Source organism: Acomys russatus, chromosome 7, assembly GCF_903995435.1.
Source record: "Acomys russatus chromosome 7, mAcoRus1.1, whole genome shotgun sequence".
NCBI classification, from domain to species: Eukaryota; Metazoa; Chordata; class Mammalia; order Rodentia; family Muridae; genus Acomys; species Acomys russatus.
In genome coordinates, this window is record NC_067143.1 from 52772227 (window position 1) to 52785028 (window position 12802).

A 12802-nucleotide genomic window follows, 5' to 3' on the forward strand; every position below is an offset into this window, starting at 1 on the left:
CACAATTTTTTAAAAAGTGGAAACCAAACCACCGTTGTATCCTCAATGCAAAGACTTCTGCCTTTAAAAACAACAACAAATAACTCTCTTTATTCTTAAAAGAAAAGAAAAAAAAAAGGGGGGAGAGCAAGAGAAAAAAGATATAGTCTGATTTAATCTCCACCCCAACTCTACAAAATGTATTATTAGGTCCGTTTCTGAGAATGAAGACGAAGATAAATCTTACACAGCTAATGAGTAGACTGGAGACCAAATTAAGGTCTGAGTACAACAAAGCCCATCCTAACCCTCCTCCCTACCCGCTCCTGTCCTGGCTAGTTTTATGTCAACTTGACACAGACTAGAATCATCAGGAGCCTCACTTGAGAAAATGCCTCTGTAAGATCCAGCTGTAGAGGCTGGAGAGATGGCTCAGAGGTTAAGAGCACTGTCTGCCCTTCCAAAGGGCCTGAGCTTAATTCCCAGCAACCACATGGTATGGTTCACGACCGTCTATAATGAGATCTGGTGCCCTCTTCTGGTGTGTAGGTGTACATGCAGGCAGAACACTGTATAATAGTAAATACATCTTTAAAAAAAAAACAAAAAACAAAATTTAAAAAAAGATACAGCTGTAAGGTATTTTCTTAATTAATGATTGATGGGGAGGGCCCAGGCCATTGTGCCATCCCTGGGCTGGTGGTCCTGGGTTCTATAAGCAAGCAGGCTGAGCAAGCCATGGGAAACAAGCCAGTAGGCAGCATCCCTCCATGGCCTCTGCATCAGCTCTGTCTCCAGGTTCCTGCTCTGTTTGAGTTCCTGTCTTTTCATTTTCTTTCTTTTCTTTTCTCTTTCTTTTTTCTTTTTTTTTTGTCCGGGACTTGCTTGTAGACCAAGCTGGCCTCAAACTCACAGAGATCTGCCTCCTGAGTGCTGAGATTATCTTTGATGATAAACAGTGATATGGGGGGGGGGGGGATATTAAAAGCCAGGCATGATGGTGCACACCTTGAATCCCAGGACTTGGGAGGCAGAGGCAGGTGGATCTTTGTGAGTTTGAGGCCAGCCTGGTCTACAAAGAGATTTCCAGGACAGCCAGGGCTATTACACAGTGAGACCCTGTCTTGAAAAAAATATCGTATGTGTGTGATGTATAGGGCAGTGTGGGAGCACAAGAGCCGCTGTGTGTTTGTATGCGAAGGTCACTTGTGAGGCATGGTCTTTTTTGTTGCTTCTGCTGTTGCATGGCGCACTCCAGTCAACTCCCGAGCTACTGGATGATTTTTCAGTCTCTTATTTTTTATTTTTATAGCTGTTGTGAATGAGATTGCTTTTTAAATTATCTCTACTAGTTTTTTTGGTAGATTTTTTCCCTATTTATAGTCATGTCTTCTGCAAACAGTGATCATTTGGCTCTTCTTTTACGATTTGGACACTTTTTACTTCTCTTATGTAGTGTTGTGATTAAGACTCCAGCCCTGGACCAAGTGAGATGGCATAGTGGTGAAGGCACTTGCAGTCAAGCATGAACACCCGAGTCTTATTCCTGTGGACCACATGGTGGAATGAAAGAGAACTGACTCCTTAAAGCTGTCTTCTGCCCTTCATATGCATGCTGTTATTACAATGCACTTTACACACACACACACACACTTTTTTCCCCCGCTTAATTTAAAAGGGGCTGGAGAGATGATTCCGTGATGAAGAGCACTTTCTGTTCTCCCAGATGACCCAAGGTTGATTCTCCGCACCCACATCAGGTGGCTCACAACTGCTTGGTCCTTCAACTCTGGGAGACCTGACACCCTCTTCTGACCTCTATCGGAACCTACACACAGGTGCACACACAGGGTGGAAGGGAGCACACATTTTTTTCTAATATTTTACTTCTTACCACTTTTGCTTATATTGCCTTCAAAAGGCTGAGGCAAGAAAATCATGAATTTCAGGCCAGCCAGGTCTACCATGAGTTCTTGGACAGCCTGGGTTACCCTGCCTCGAAATAAATAAAGTAAGTAATAACTCTCATTAGCAACATTGAAGGGTTTAGCTGGGCATTGTGGTACATGTCTTTAATCCAGTACTCAGGAGACAGAGTGTAAATTCGAGGCCAGTCTGGTTTACATAGTGAGTTTCAGGATGGCCAGAGCTATATAGTGAAACCCTGTCACAAACAAACAAAAATTGAGAAATGTTGAAGGATGATCCTCTAATTTCCCTCTAAAGTAAATGTCATCTGAAATGACAAAATAAAATAAGACTGGCATACAGTCTCTCACAGGAAGCTGAGTACTGGTTTCATGAGCTGGATCACTTAGCTTCCCAGATTACATCCTTGACTTTCTTCTTGAGAAGTGACACGTCTCTAGATTGCTAAATGACAAGTTGGCTACTTAGTTCTAAAACAGATCAGGATAGAATGATGAATTTTCTTTGGAATACAGAGGATTTCTTTAACAGCATATTAACAAAGATACATTATTAAAGATCCAATATTTACAGATCCCAAAGGAGATTTTAGTGGTTTAGGGTGTTAATCTTTGGCTTTTAAAGCCAGCTAGAATACCAATGAGCCTCTAAAAGCTGTGGGGAGTAGAGAGGGAGACACTTATAATACAAGTTGAGCTTGGTCGTTTTACTGGATATATTGAGATAAAATATGTGAGGACTCTTCCCAGATCACTCCATGCTGTTGCCCTTGCCTGAGCCTCATTTTCTTAATTGCCGGAGTTTGCTAAAGGCTCTTAGCTTCTCCACCATTGCTGCCTGTCTTTTTTTTCAACACAACCATCAGAATGACTTGTTTCAAACATAAATAAGATTAGGCTTGTTTGATCTGCTCAAAACCCCTTGTGTGCTGCTTGTTTCACTCACTAAAACCTTAAGTCCTCACGGTAGCCTGTATGGCCCTACGAAAAGTATGTTCTCTTTCTGACTCCCCTTGCTGCTACTGTCTCCTGTGTGTTCCACTCCACTCACGCTGCCTCTTCATTTTTCTCCAGATAGAGTCTCCATGCTCCTTTGATAGTTAATATTGTCATCTTGATAAGAAATAGATCCATCTAGGAGATAAAACTCTGTTTGGATGTTCTAGACTGGGTTAATTGAGGTGCAAACACCTACCCTGACTGTGGATGGCAACCCCAGGGTCTTGGTCTGAATAAAAAGGAAAAAGCAAGCCAACCACAGCATGCAGGTTTGACCAGTTGCTTCACTCTCCTGCTGCCATGATTTCCCCACAGTGTAGGATTGTACCCTCTAACTGTGAACCAGGATAAGCCCTTCCTTAAACTATTTTCCTGGGGTATTTTATTACAGCAAAGAGGAAAGTAACTAATACACCTCCCAACATAGGGCCTCTGCACTGAGTGGTTTTGTGTGTTTGTTTTGTTTTGTTTTGTTTACTCTGAAAGGCTTTTCCTACCACTGCCACGTAACTCCTTCAAGCCTTTGGATATGAAACTTCTCAGTATATTTTACTCTAATTATTGTTTAATATATTGCAGTGATAACTCCTGTTCATTTCTGATATTCTTTTTGAGGGAGGGGAGGGTTTGAGACAGGGTTTCACTGTGTAGCCCTGGCTATCTGAGCATTTGCTCTGTAGTCCAGGCTAGCCTTGAGCTCAGAGATCTGCCTGCCTTTGCCTCCCAAATGCTGGGATTAAAGGATATGCTACCACTGCCCAGCCATTTTTCTTGTACATACTTTTGCCTGAAGATTTTCTTTTGTCCACACTAAGGACTTGGCTTTAATATGTATCCAGTGCCTTTTCCAACCCTTTAGAATATAAACTCCACAAGAATAAGCATGTTTGGGGTTTTTTTTTTTTTTGGTTTGGTTTTTTAAAAAGATTTATTTATTTATTATTATGTATACAATTCTCTGTCTGCATGTAACACCTGCATGGGGGAAGAGGGTAACAGATCACATTATAGATGGTTGTGAGCCATCATGTGTGCTGGGAATTGAACTCAGGACCTTTGGAAGAACAGTCAGTGCTCTTAACCTCTGAGCCATCTCTCCAGCCCCAAGCATGTTTGTTTTATGCATTGATACAAGCCTCCAATCCAGTGTTTGACACAGAATAGATACTCAAGTATTTATCGAATGGATGAACTTTGGGACTAGCCCTAGAGCTCTCACTGTGAAGCTGGTGGAGTGTCTCACATTTTGTCTCAGCACAGGGGTTGTCAAGAGGATTATGACTTCTAACCTGGGCTACATGGGATGACCTTATCCCAAAAACAAACTAACTAAAAAATAGCACTCACTGACAGCCACTGTACACTTCAGACTCTTCTCTTTCACACACCTTACTGTTAGCCATATGTGACAAACCCAGTATGCCTGAGATTGAGAAATTTCATAAGTTGAAATTGAAGAGACAGAAATGCAAGGGGAAAAAAAATCTGCCTTCAAAAGAAAACCTGGAGCGGGAGAAACAGAGAAGCAAACTATAAGAAGACAGATCCTGTCGTTGTGCCCTGTACATCTCCCCAAGCATTGCCTCCTGATTTTATTTCCTTAAATGTGTGTGTATGGATATTTGGCCTGTGTATGTCTGTGCACTGCAAAGGCTAGAAGGGGCATCAGATCCTCTGGAACTAGAGCTACAGATGGTTGCCAGCTTTGATGTGGGTCCCAGGAATTGAGCCCTCGTCCTCTAGAAGAGCAGCCAATCTATGCTTTTTAACTGCTGAGCCATCTCTCCAGCCTCTGATTTTACTTCCTTTAGCTGCTTAATTTTGTGGGAAGCAAAATGTTTGGGTCAAGTTTAAATGACTGTGCTACTCCTTTCACATTGAAAAATCAAGTAGCAATGACAGTGAAGGCTGGCTTGCCACTCTGGCAGGGAAGGAGAAGAACTTGCAAGTAAAAAGTTTTAAAACCAGGGCAGTGGGCAGTGGGGGCACGATGACAGACTAAAACCAAAATCTTTGAAATACCCTTTTTTCAAATTTTCGTTTATTTTTATGTAAGTAGTTGTTTTGCCTGCATGCATGTCTGTGCATCATGTTCATGCCTGGTGCTCACAGAGACTAGAAGAGGACATCAAATCCCCAGGACTGGAGTTATAAATGATTATTAGCTGCCATGTGGGTGCTGGGAATTGAATCCAGGCCCACTGGCACAGCAGCTAGTGCTTGTAACCATTAAGCCATCTCTCTAGCCCAAACTTTGATTATTTCTTTAGAAATGAATTCTAGAAATAAAGTTTTTTGTTGTTTTTTGGGTTTTTTTTCCCCCGAGACAGGGTTTCTGTATATATTAGCTGTGGTTGTCCTGGACTTGTTTTGTAGATCAGGCTGGCCTTGAACTCACAGAGATCCGCCTGCCTCTGCCTCCCGGGATCAAAGGCACATGTGTGCCACCATACCAACTAGAAATAGCTTTTTAAAAGTAGATTAGATTACCAGTAAGGACTAGAGGGTGGGGAGTTGTCAATTTCTATTTGAGATAGTAGATTTTAGAAACACAGAGGACAGTTAGTTGTACAACACTGGGAAAGTAATGAAGTGTTCTGAATTGCCCAAATAGTATATTAGTTATTTTTCTGATCACTGTAGCAAAATAGCTCAGAGAAATAATTTAAGGGCAGATTTAATTTAGTTCATGGTTTCAAGGAATACATTCCATCATGTTAGTGAAGGCATTCCTGGCATGATCTGTGAGGGCAGAGGTTGCACTTGGTCACATTGTGGCAGCAGATAAGAATCCAAGATGGGACATGAAACAGAGCCAAGTTATAACCCTTACGGCCTGCCCTCAGTGGCCAGTGGCCACCAGCTAGGCCCTATGTCTCCTAGGTTTCACAACCTCCGAGACAGTGCTAACAGATGGGGACCAGGTATCTAACACATAAACCTGTGGAGGGACATGAAGCATTTAAATGGTAATGAGTGGTTAAAATAACAAATTTTATGTTTAGTACATTAGAGACTCTCAACAACAAAACAGTGTATAGGGTTGGCTAGATGGTTCGGTGGGTTAAAGGCACTTGCCACACAAACCTTTTGGCCTGAGTTTGATCCCTGGAATCCACATACAGAAGAAAAGAGGGAATTGACTCCACCAAGTTGTTCTCTGACCTCCACGCATGTGCAGTGGTGTGAGCATGTATATACATATATGCTTGCATGCATACATGCACACAAATTAAAACTTTTTAAATAGAATTTATTTTTTAGAAAAACTAATACATTGAAAACTATCTGAGGGCTAGTGAGGTGGCTCAGTGGGTAAAAAACATGCCTTCACATGCACATAAAATAAATATGATAATAATAAAAGAAAACCTTGTGATCTTTTTAAAAGATACCAAAACTGTTAGTGTGGAAGGGGTTACCTTTTGGGAAGAAAGTAATATTGTGGCAGGAATGTGATAGTAAGTTTATATGTTTTACTGTATGAATGTCTATACTGTTTCTGCCTTGCTATGGTGAGGAGACAGACATATTTCATGGATTACTTTTTAAAAATAGAGTTGCACTATTTTGTAACTTTTCTCTTAAAGTTTGAAAGCTGTACATGTATACGGTCAGAGATAGTATGTGAAGACACTGAAAGCCACGCCTGTGACTTAGATTGTTTCCTCAGAAAACTGCTCTCCCTATCCCCTTGCCTAACTGAGTGAGGTTTTTCTTATGTCTTTGTAGGTTACCCCACAGCCTACCCGGCAGCTGCCCCTGCCTACAATCCCAGCCTGTACCCGACCAATAGCCCCAGTTACGCTCCAGGTAAGCAACAGGTGGGAGCAGCAGTGGTGAAGAGGGTGGAAGTAGGCCTTCATTTGTGAAAAACAATTCACCAGCTGGTCCTTCTCTTTAAACTGTCCTGAAGTCAGCCAGTCCTGGCTTGACTCTCTGTGGAATCCTCTCTCGGAACTGGGGCACAGCAGCTTCTGGGTGGGAGTGGAGTAGGATCCACTTCCTTCTCTCTGGGACTTAAGGGTGGCCCCTTTCTCCTATGCTGGAATATATGAGGCACACCTCCACCTCTGAGAACCACTTCATCTCTCAAGCAATGTCCACATTAATTTTTGACTCAGTGTTGCCTAAGGCTGCCAATGGGACTCATTTTCTCTTTGTTTCTCCTCCTCCCTCCATTCCCTTCCTTCTTCCCTCCCTCTCCTTCTGGGGTGTAAATCTGGAATAGAGTGAGAGACTTGCCACCAGAGCAAACAGCCTCTTTTCAGGCTGAGACAAGTTACTTGTTTTTCAGAAATAGAAGACATATAACACTTCTTGAACTGAGAGATTGAAATGGGTTTGAAATACTGAAGGAGGAGGTGTGAGGCATGATGGCGCACACTTCTGATCCCTGCACTTGAAGGCTGAGGCCACAGTCTGAAACCAGCTTTAGTTCATAGTAAGAAAGAACCCATGCCTCCTCCTCAAAAAAAAAAAAAGAAAAAGAAGGAAAGAAAGAAAAAAAGAAAATATTGAGAGGATATTTTTCTTCCTGTTTTGTGGCCAGGGACACTACTGATGTTTTAACCACTGGCCTCAGTCAGTATTAACACCACGATCAGGAGAAGGAATGTGCTTTCTGGTTAGCAAGTCCTGGGTTTGAATCCCAGTGTGCTTTCTCCCTGGTTACCCAGCCTTGCACAGTCACCTCACCTTTCCAAGCGTCACTTACCTCAGGGCTGCAGGCGATTTCATTGAGTTCTTCATTCACTCACTAAGCATCTTGTTGAATGTCCTCAATACTGGGATAGAAAAAAAGTAGAAGTTGTCATCTTTGCCTGAAGGAGCTTATATTTAATTTTGGATTCTGGCATATTAATAAATTGTACCATAGTACAGTAGTAAGTATTATAAAAAGAACACAGAACAGAGGCCCACCTGGAGATGAGAGCAGCAGCAGTGGAGACTTGAGGCACATTACAGGGCAGAGCATGGCAAAGGCACGGTGGAGGTGTGGAGCCTGGCTGCTGAGCTGGAACTAGTGAGAATGGTTGACGCATAGACTGAGAGGAGCTGGATGAATCGGAGCTACAGATTACAAGGAACACATTCGGAGAGTCCTTAAATGTCACACACCCCTGCCTCCATTTTCTTATTTAGTGACTATTATTGAAAATCCCTCAGGGATTCTTTAATTCAACATCCTGGAAAAGAGCTGTTCTGCCCCGTGGTACCTGTTTTAACTGACATTGACTTATAGATGAGGACTTTGGGTAGATTTCCTAGTCTGTGCTTTTCTGTGCCAATCTGGTATTCAGCATACAGTTATTCTCTTTCTTCTGAGGTATTTAAGGCAGAAAAGAACATGGGCTGAATTTATAGACCTATACATGAGCCCAGGAATTACTGTCATATGACACACATGATGGGAAGTTACGAGCAGCTCCCTCATTTATTTTTCTTTGGCTTGTTTATGCAGCCACAAAATATTCTAGGTAGGCATGGAGATAGAAGCAGATTTTCAAGAGCTGAAATGCAGCCTCTGCTACATAGCAAATTCAAAGCTAGCCTGAGCTATATGAGACAAAAAAACAATAGTTTGTTTTTCCCAGTTTCCAAGTGGGAAAACGGAAGCTTAGAGAAACTCAGCACCCTGCCATTGCCTACCATCCCTGTAGAGAACTCGTTATGCATAATAAGTAATGATAGCTATGTCCTCCATTGTTACTTTTGTTCAACTGTGATCAAAACACCAGAAAAAGTAACTCAGAGAAGACAAATACATTTTAGTTCACCACTTCACCAAGGTTCAGCTCATGGTGTCTTGGTCCCTTGCGCTTGGCAAGTACATCATGGTACTGGAAATGTGTGGCAGAGGGAGTGGTAACATAAAGAGCTGGGGCAAGATACAGTTCTGAAGGACACACCTATGACCTGTTTCCTCCGTCCAGACAGGGCAGTCTACCACTTCCTCATAAGTAGATTAAATGATTCATTAGGTCAAGGCTCTCTTGACCCAGGCATCGCTAGAAACACCCTTACACATACACTATGAGGTGTGCTTTACCAGGTTTCTAGATGTTTCTTAATTCAGCCAAATTAACCATCTTAACAGGTATTCATTTGGGCCCTATTAATTAATTATACAAACCTTACTCTACAAGGTACTGTAGGTGATGCTCACTTTAGGAAGCTGCCATTACTACCCTGAGAGAGTTTTTTATGGGGAATAGTGACATGTGGACTAATGTCTTTAAATGATAGCTCAGTGCTGATTTTTCTATTTCTTTTAATAAGTAAGGTGCATTATTCCCCTGCCCCAATATGTAATAGTAGGCACAACAGTAAAATGCTACACAAGTTATTTGATAAAGTAATCAAATTAATGAGTTCTATCTTAAAAACCAAGAGATATTATGAAATGTCATAGTACATATGTGATTTCAATCCAAGTACTGTAAAATCTGTAAGTGGGCTTTGTAAACCAGCCCTAAAAGGAGGTAAGCTGTGGCAGAAGTTCAGGTGAGGTCACGAATAAAGAGGAGTCATTACTTTGTAGTCAGGAATCCTAATGACCTCACTGGCTGTAGTCAGGGAGTCAATGAGACTGGACAGTGGAGCGCAGTGAAGCAGAGAAAGGAGCAGCAATGTATAGCATGATGTATGCTTTCCAGAAACACAGCTACCGAGAACAGAAAAACAAAGGCACAGTGTAGAAGGACTGTGCAGGTGAGGGGCTTTCCAGGTGTCGGGGTGATTGAGTGTACTGTGGGAAGGAGCAAGTAGAAGACAAGTCAGAGGTGCCAGAATAGCACAGAGCTAGGTCTCCCAGCAGCTGTGGTGGGAACGAGGACTCCTATGTTCGGTTTCTGTGCTTTTTTGGGAAGTTGAATGACAGGAGGAGGTGGAGTGCCTGGCAGTGCAGGCTGGCTCAGGACTAGCAGGTGCTGGAAGCCGAAGACCGAGTTGGTTCAGGCTCTAATCCCTAGCAGTGAGCTACCTCCGCAGAGTATTCAGCACTTCTGCCGAGAGCATTAGAGTTATTTAAGGATCAGTTTGGCAAGTAACTGGAAGGGTAAGGAATAAAATACTGCTATTAGGCCAGGCATGGTGGCGCATGCCTTTTATCCCAACATTTGAAAGACAGAGGCAGAGGCATCTCTGTGAGTTCAAGGCCAGCCTGGTCTATATAGTTAGTGAGTTCCAGTCCAGCTAGGGCTACAGAAGACCCTGTTTTTTTGTTTTTTTTTTTTTTTTAATTAGAATTAATTAATGGTGTGGGTGTGTGTGCGTGCGCATGTGCGCGTAACAATTTGAAGCTCTTTATGGATATTAGCTTATTTCATATTACAAAAAAAAACTGAATAGTTTGTTTTTCCCAGTTTCCAATTGGGAAAATGGAAACTTAGAGAAACTCAGCATCCTGCCATGGCACCAGAGCTCTTAACTGCCTTTCGTTGCTGAGGCAGTGGGCAGGCGCTGAAGTGTTAGACGGGAGGAGCTGGGCTGGAGAAAAAGACAGTGCAGAGAGGAGTCTGACATTAACAACATGGAGAGCCTGGAAAGCTGCTGCTGTAGGTAGTGTAGTGCGTTTCCATTAAAATAAAAAATAAGTCTCTGCCTAAGGAGTAATGCTTTAAAAAGTCAACATATTTCTAAGCGGTGATTAAAGTAAGCAGACCATTTACTCAGCAACCAAAATCCACAATAAAGGATAGTACTGCAGCATTGTACTAGAAAACCCCACACTGGCCAGGCATGGTGACACATACCTGTCATCTCTGCATTTGGGAGTTGGAGGCCAAGAAGATCAGAATTCAAGGCCATCCTTAGCTACACAGTAAGTTTAAGGTTATCCTGGACCACATGGGAGACTCTGTCTCAAAGAAGCAAATACACACACACACACACCAAACCAAACCATCAAACAAAAGAACAGGAAGGAAGTGGAGGGAAAGGAATGAAAGAAAAGTTATCAAACTGAAATTAACCCTGTTTCAGATGTCTGTGTGGCTTTCAGGGAGATCTGTCTTTCCCTTTTGAGACACAATTGCTTATGCTCACATACTCCCTGGATCTGTTCCATGTTGTGTGCTGCTGCTGATCTGCGTAAGTCTGACTAGTACAAGGAAGTTCCTTTCATAGAGGCTCAAGGTCAGAGGGAACAGCATAGGTGATTCTTGCTGGAGCTGCCCATTTGTGATGCAAGGAACCAGGCACTGAGGTTTAAATTTCCTTCAGTTACTTCAAGGAGACCAAGAAATTGCTCAGAGACAGCTATTTTTAGCAGCTTTGTGCTCCTTTAGATTCATCTGTCCAGGATACAGGGAGAGAACTCACTCTTTCATTGGTTCTGAAAAGCTGTTTGGGTACCCGGGCTTCTTCCCAAGTGCTTACCAATTTTAGGAATCATATTGAGATATTTAACCTCACAGGAGGCAAGAGCTAGCCAAGACTTCTTTTTCAGAATCCAGGGAGCAAAAGGTTTAGCATATTCCTGGTAATGTAACTTGAAAATGAAAAGAATGCTAAATAGAAAACTAATGTCAAATACTCATGGAAAGCAAGTCCTCATCTCTTGTGTCAGTAGTTATAATCCCTCTGAAGTATACATTAGTTTTCCCACTCCCGTTTTGGAAATTACAAACCTGGGGAAGCCTAGTGGAAAAGAATCTCTGTGCAAGGTACAAATTACCTCTTTCTGTTTGTCTGTAAGCTAGTTTCTTGCCTCCAATTTAGCTCAGAGAAGATTAAGTAACTTTTAGAATTAAATTTAAGATGCCATGTATCTAAGATTTAAACCCATTTGTCCGACCCCATAGCCTGTGTTTCTTCTACAGCACAACACTGTGCTAGATCGGGTGTCTCTGTGTTGGACCTAGTTCTCTGAGAGGACTATGGTGGCCATGGTTAGCTACTGAGCCTTCATTTCTTCCTCATTGTGAAGCCTTTATCAAGCCTGAAATCCCTCTGCAACTCTCGGGAGAATTGAAAAAGCCAAGAACAGAACCTTATACCTGCTCATATCCAGGCAGTGCTGGGCCACTTCTCTGGAAGATCCTGTGGCATCCAGGCTAGCGCTTCTCTGCAGCAAATGAACTTTCCTGGATGGCAAGTCTACCACCCTTTCCAGGAGGAGGTGCTTCCCATCCTCCGCATTCACTGCTTCTTATGCAGCCTGGGGGAAACTGCTGTTTTGAAACAAGTCTGTTATATAACTGCAATATGTACAACTTTGCACAAATTCTTAGTGGTAATTTCAACTAACATTTCTATCCAACAGAGTTTCAGTTCCTGCATTCAGCTTATGGTAGGAGAGCTATTTTTCCTCATCTGTATTATGGCCTATGAATGTGTTATCTTGTAACAATGGTAGATTCCCTTTCCTTTCCTCCCCAAATCCCATCTCCTAGGCTTGGGCTCCCCCAGGTGGCTCAGCAGCAGTTCCTATAGCATGCAGGAACATGTCTGATGGTGCAAAATCATGGGTTGGAGACACACATGAACCATTCCCATAGGGCAGTAATGAAGGATCATGGCACTAAAAGGCGTCTCACACCCTAACCTGGCTGCCTGATTCAAACGAATCAACAAAAATTCTAGAGCCTGTGTATGGCTCCTCTGTTGGTTTAATGGTAGGCTCTGAGGAGCACCTTGATTTTTACCTATTAGACCCTAAAATACCAGTCAGGTGGCCCCAGGATCAGATTTTCCATTTTCATTATCAGTCTGACATGTTTGAAGACCTGGTTGACTTTGACCTAGTCTGTTGCCTTCATCCAGATTGTGAGCTCTGGACTCATTTTCGGAGCATTTTTCTGGACAATGAAAGGTACGGGCCAAGTGTGCTAGTGGGTGAGAGATCTGAGCTGAGTTCTCTGTGCAGTGTGGACTCCAGGCCCAAGGCACCA

General features: G+C 42.6%; 1 protein-coding gene across 3 annotated transcripts in view; it reads left to right on the forward strand.

Moving 5' to 3' along the window:
- Positions 1 to 12802, forward strand: part of Fam168a (family with sequence similarity 168 member A) — a 123287-nt gene that overhangs the window by 93096 nt on the left and 17389 nt on the right. For 2 of the 3 annotated variants that reach the window (XM_051149057.1, XM_051149056.1), the window contains exon 3: positions 6639 to 6719. In XM_051149057.1, coding sequence (XP_051005014.1) covers positions 6639 to 6719 — 81 coding nt within the window. Of the gene's footprint in view, positions 1 to 6638; positions 6720 to 12174; positions 12202 to 12802 lie in introns of all 3 variants that reach the window. The other variant, XM_051149055.1, reaches the window with a different exon arrangement.